Below are 5723 nucleotides of genomic sequence, written 5' to 3' on the forward strand. Positions count from 1 at the left end.
ATATATATATATATACTGTATAATCATAAGGGTGTTGTTATATTATTTACTCATAAGGGAAATAAAAATAATGCCCTAATATCCTATTTAGTTGTAATTTATGTTGTATGCAATAAAATAAGAAAGCCAGAAAGTGACATAACATTGTAAAAGAATGAATAAAATTTTTGACTGAAAAAGGTATTATATTTCTAGAAACCACTCAATTGCATCTGAGAAGCTTTGCTCATTAACCTTTGTTTTGCATTTAGAGCACAGATTGTTTATAACTATTCTAGGCTACTCCCAGTTTCTAATTCATAGGCCTAATACCCAATGGACTAAAGTAGTAGGTCCTACCCAAAAAACTCCAGCAGCCTAAAACTATTATAGAACAAAATCAATACAGTCCATTATTGAATGGCTTTGAACAAGGGTGGCTCTATTTATCTGATTATACCTTAATGCTAAGACTGATTGCAAATTAAAAAATAGGACTACACTATTTTATTATTAACAAATCACCCATTCTGTGAGTATCTTAAAAAAACGTCTTAATTTGTACAAATTGTATACGATGTAATAATATGAAATAAAAATAGGCCTATGCACGGAAAACAAATTTGAAACTTCATGGTTTTTAAGGCGTACAAATCTTACCCAAGGTGTCAGGCTACATTTCTTTTGATATTTTACCACATCCTCAATTTGTAGTTATTTTGTTCTTAATGTTGTAGTAATTTAGCCTCAGTGCTCTTATAAAAAAAATAGGCTCCCAGCGGGAGCGTGTCTACTGCCACACACGACCGAGTTTACATGTAGCAGTAAAATCACGTCATATCACACATCACGAATGTGAAATAATGTCAACTTTACACTTCCGGATTCTTACTTCACACTTTTGTGAATGTCAACTCACGCTCACAATGTCAACTTTACGCTTCCGGATTGACCAGGATAGCAAAGTGTCTACTGTCTGAGGGCAGTAGACACAAGAAAATGCGGCTTAAACCTTGTCTAACGGTAACGGACGACCGGTGCTGACTCGCTTGCAGGTTATCTAAACGCGTAACAGCAGGGAGTTGTTATTTAAATAACAACTCCCTGGTAACAGTAATAGGTCATCACACTACCAGGCCGACCGCGACTATCTCCGACCTCATGGCCCTGGCGCAGTTGTTTTATTCAAATTACGATTGAAACAAAAAGAGAGGGATAGGCTTGCCCAAAGCAATTTTATTGCATTTTCTAGATATTTTGGGATGCTGAATCCAAAAATGCAAGGGTCCATTTTTCCGAGATTGTCTTTTGGAATTTCAAAATGGCCGCCATTTTCACATTAAAAATATCAATAACTGTGTCATTAGAGCAAATATCAACATGATTTTGGAAGCAAACCATGTTTTTAATGTCAACCTGTCCAATGGTGATATTCTCACAGATCATAAATGGCGGCCATCTTGAATTTCAAAATGACTGCCGTTTTTACAGTAAAAATAACAAGCTGTGCTATTAGAGCAGGTATCAACTTGATTTTTGCAGCAAACCCTATATTTTCAATGTCAACCTGCCTAATGGTGAGATTGTCCCGAATCATACACGGCCGCCATATTTAATTTCAAAAGGGGTGCCATTTTCACAGTAATAGTAACCATAATTGTGCTACAGAGCAGGTATCGACATGATTTTTATAGCAAACCTTGTGTTTTCAATGTCAACCTGTTCAATGGTGATATTCTTACAGTTAATGGCGGCCATCTTGAATATCAAAATGGCCGACAAATTTCAAGCAAAAACTCATACATTTCAAAAATCCTTATTTGACGGGAGACTGTTGTTTTGATTTTCTGAAACCCAGCTAATTTATTTTTTCACGTTTTCTCGCACTCTCCCAGTTGACAAAAAAAATTTGCATTAATACATTAATTGTAGTCTTTTTTGCAATAACATACTACGAAAAAACCTCAATATTTAAGTTATATCTTTCAATATTTTGCTCGGCGACAGCATAGGCTTCTGTGAATGGTGCGTGAAAGACAAGACGATAGAGCCTCTAAAACTCAAGCAATGGTCTGTCTGAAATCGTTTTAAAATGGAGGTCAATAATATTAATAATTACGACTAGAATACAGTACTTGTATAAAACAAGAATAGACCTTATGTTGAATAATTGGACATGCAGTTGCTAAAATATCAGCGAATGTATAAAAACTAAATTATTTCTTTTTCAAAAGTAAATAAGTCAATTGAAAAATATTTTATTACTCTAATAGCGCAGTTATGGTTACTTTTACTGTAAAAATGGCGGCCATTTTGGGATTTCAAGACAATCAAGACAAAAATGGAGTCGGACACTTGCATTTTGGGATTCAGATAGGCCTACCCAAAACATCCGGAAAATGCAATAAAATTGCTTTGGGCAAGCCTATCTCACGAACCTGTTTTTTTTTTTTTGGACATTAGGTTTCTCACACTAATACAATGAAATCAAAATACGATGAATTGGAAATTAAATCACATGTAAGTAGTTACTGTAGGCCTACTGCGAGTACTGGGTCTCTGATGCAGACCTGCATCAAACCAACAACTCCCTGATCGAACATACAGCAGCACAAGGCCTAGCTAAACACATGTTTTAAAACATGAATAATCTAAGGTAGGAAATAACGAACAAATGAAAGTCTAACATTGTTTATTAGTAAATTGCAACACTGTTTACATTATTTTGAAAGCTGGTAAACTATGTTTGAATTTTGTTTATCAACCTGACGATCCACCCTTCAATCATGCTTCGATCATGCACAGCACTTTAGAATAACAATGTATGTTCAAAACAGTACCTATGCGTAGGTTACGAGTGGTTATGCGTAGAAAAGAAGCAGTAATTTATGTCTGTACTGTGATGTCAATGAAAAGTTCCCTTTTTCAGTTGTGTAAAAAAAGTGTCTTTGGCAGGATTCAAACATGCAACCTCTCACTGCAAAGGCAAGTACAGTATTATACATTCAGAACACAGGTACTGTAGAGATATAATGCACATCTAATCCCAGGCACCTTCTTTCATACAACTGACTTAAACCCCCTTATCATTATTCTTCTTCTTTATTAACTTATGCTCGGTGTCTTAATCCAATTTGAACTGTTGCTTTCTTTTTGTGTATCTTCTTTGTCCGGTTTTGTCCTTATCCTTTTCCATTTGTTTTTCGTGTCTCCCTTTTGTCTTTTTGTTTTCAGGCTGACTCGTCACAAGATGATTTTATTCATGGGTCTATGCCTTTTTCCTTTTCTCATGAATTTTTTATGATTTTGTTTTATATTTTTGTACGAATTGAAAAGGAATTACAAACAGTGGAGCTTAGGTCAAGCTGGAAAAGTTTTAATATCATAGTAATTTTTTATATCCGGTATATTATTATCACAAGATAGGAAAGGGAAAATTACACTGCCTACCTGTATAACAGCAACATCAGTAATGCAAGCCTCTTTGGTGAGTATTCTTGCAACACCTGGTTTGATTTAAATGGAAGTTAATCATACAGTAATAACAATACATAAAAATATTATTATTCATTTTAAATTGAAAATAACAGTAATAATAATAATACTGTTATCACCAATCAATGGATTATAACAGCGGCAGATCTAGTGGGTGGCAACGGGGGAGATCACCTCTCTTCCCCTTGTCAGTTAAGTGTGAAATTACTTAAATGAGATTAAAGTAACTTAATAAAAACTAAAGAGAGTATAGAATACTATTTTATACTCTTTGCCAAAACTATGAAGCTTTAGGGAGCATGGATTGCAAAAATAGGCAAGGGAATGCCAAAAACCTTCCTCTCTTCACCACACACAGGTATATGCACTTGTGAATTGTAGTCCCGGCCCCCACCCCCAATGAACCCTGGCCTAGCAGGGACTTAGTCGGGTATGTAAATTTAGAAACGGTTACGTGCATGTGAAAGTCTCGGCCACCTCCCGGCAATGTGGGGCATTGTTTTAATGTTCATCCCGGCTAAGTCCCCGCCACCTACCACCGGGAAATATTTCGTAATCCCGGTACAATGCCCAGCTAAAAAAATGATTGGATGATAAGGCCTACTTGAAGGATCGGTGAGGCATGTGAGAGCTAGGCAGGAGCTAGACCAAGGAGATGAGCTTGCTTGATGAAAGCACTAATCATCAGATTTCCATGAAGTTTGGAAAAGTGCAAAAAAAAAAAAAAAAGGAGTATAGTGATTGATCATAGAAAAAGAAAATTGATTGATTGATTTAACTGATTGCAATGATGGAATTTATTCAGTATCAAAACAGAAATTGGAACTACAATCAGTGACAAGTGCATAATTTCCTATCATTTCACTACTAGAACCCAATGATAGTGGCCATTTCTACATGATTAATATTTGATCATACTATGCAATTATAGTCCGTTGCTAGGATACATTGCCTGTTGCTACGCACTCTAAGGGAAATTATAGAGAAATAGCACTCGATCGAAAATTCGAGAACCCAAAAATGGCTAGGCCTTCTCTAGAGGACTAGGCTAGTTTTTTTTTTTCGAAATTACGATTCCTGCAGTTAAAAATGGCATCATCAATGAAAATGTTCATGCATACATGCCACGGTCATTTATTATTTAATTTATAGATCTGTAGTAGCCTAGGCCATGGCATAATATTAATAATATTTAAGTTATGGGTAACAGCTAGGCCCCATTACGAATCATATTATTAGGCAAAAATTAATCTCACTCGCACCGCCACATACCACCAAAGTGCTATAGCCTTCAAAATTGAAGTTTGCACTAATCTGGAAGAAGAAGAATAAGAAGAGGCGTGTGTAGGAGTAGGCCTAGACGCGGGCGAAACCGGTGCTACTAAATACCACACGGAACCACTCGCGACCACACGGGTGCAAAAATGATAAAAATATTACCACACGAGAGTAGAAAACTACTTAATAATCAATAGAAACCAACTTTTAGTAAGGTAATTATCCAAAATATGGTAAAAATGATTTTTGTTTACAGGTTTTTCCGCCGTGCTTCGGAAGGTAATGCGGTGACATTGAGGTTCTGTAACGCATTCACGGCTCCAGAAACGCGTTCACCCTTGACCTCTACAACATTCACTACGTACAGTACGGTACGTTACATTTCATCCTGCGTGTATGCCTATTGTATGTATAGGCCTTTTATTCTACTATAACTGTATTTATTACTTATGTGTTTTTGACTCTTATTATTTTAATTTTAATTTTTTTTTATTTGTATTGATCCTGTAGTTATGTTATGTTTTAGCCCAGAGACAAATCCAGTTAACTTCTTATTAATAATGTTTTTAAAGATGGTATTTTGAGATGTTTTCTATGAAAATAAATAAATAAATGGCAGTAGTACCGCTTTTTGTGCTTCAATGTTAGTAATGGATATAAATGGTAGATAAATAAAGAAGAAGAAGAGGCGTGTGTAGGAGTAGGCCTAGACGCGGGCGAAACAGTTTCCTGACGGACACCAGTGACTCGAATCAGATAAAAAAACAGACAAGTCCGCTGGCCTAGAAGAAGCAAAAAACACTTCCATTCTTTGAATGAAGACCAACCTACTATAATACTAACCAATTGGGTGATTTATATACGGTGTTGCATCAGGATCTTTCCTTCGTTGGTTTTTGTGCTTAATTGCAGCAAAATTTACACACTCTATTACCGGTGATAATATATCGTCCTCCATGTTTACAAACAGC

The 5723-nt window shown here is 35.8% G+C and overlaps 1 protein-coding gene across 1 annotated transcript in view; it reads right to left on the minus strand.

Annotated features, from left to right (window-relative positions):
* The window catches only part of LOC117109273 (guanosine-3',5'-bis(diphosphate) 3'-pyrophosphohydrolase MESH1-like), a 14957-nt gene extending 9234 nt beyond the window's left edge, over positions 1 to 5723 (minus strand). The window contains exons 1-2 of the mRNA XM_033251546.1: positions 5596 to 5723; positions 3430 to 3485 (exon numbers count right to left, since the gene is read on the minus strand). Of these exons, the coding sequence (XP_033107437.1) occupies positions 3430 to 3485; positions 5596 to 5710 (171 nt within the window). The 5' untranslated portion in view covers positions 5711 to 5723. The remainder of the gene's footprint in view (positions 1 to 3429; positions 3486 to 5595) is intronic.

Source organism: Anneissia japonica, unplaced genomic scaffold (genome assembly GCF_011630105.1).
Source record: "Anneissia japonica isolate Jap-2015-1 unplaced genomic scaffold, ASM1163010v1 scaffold288033_len957474_cov176, whole genome shotgun sequence".
In the NCBI taxonomy this organism is placed as follows: domain Eukaryota; kingdom Metazoa; phylum Echinodermata; class Crinoidea; order Comatulida; family Comatulidae; genus Anneissia; species Anneissia japonica.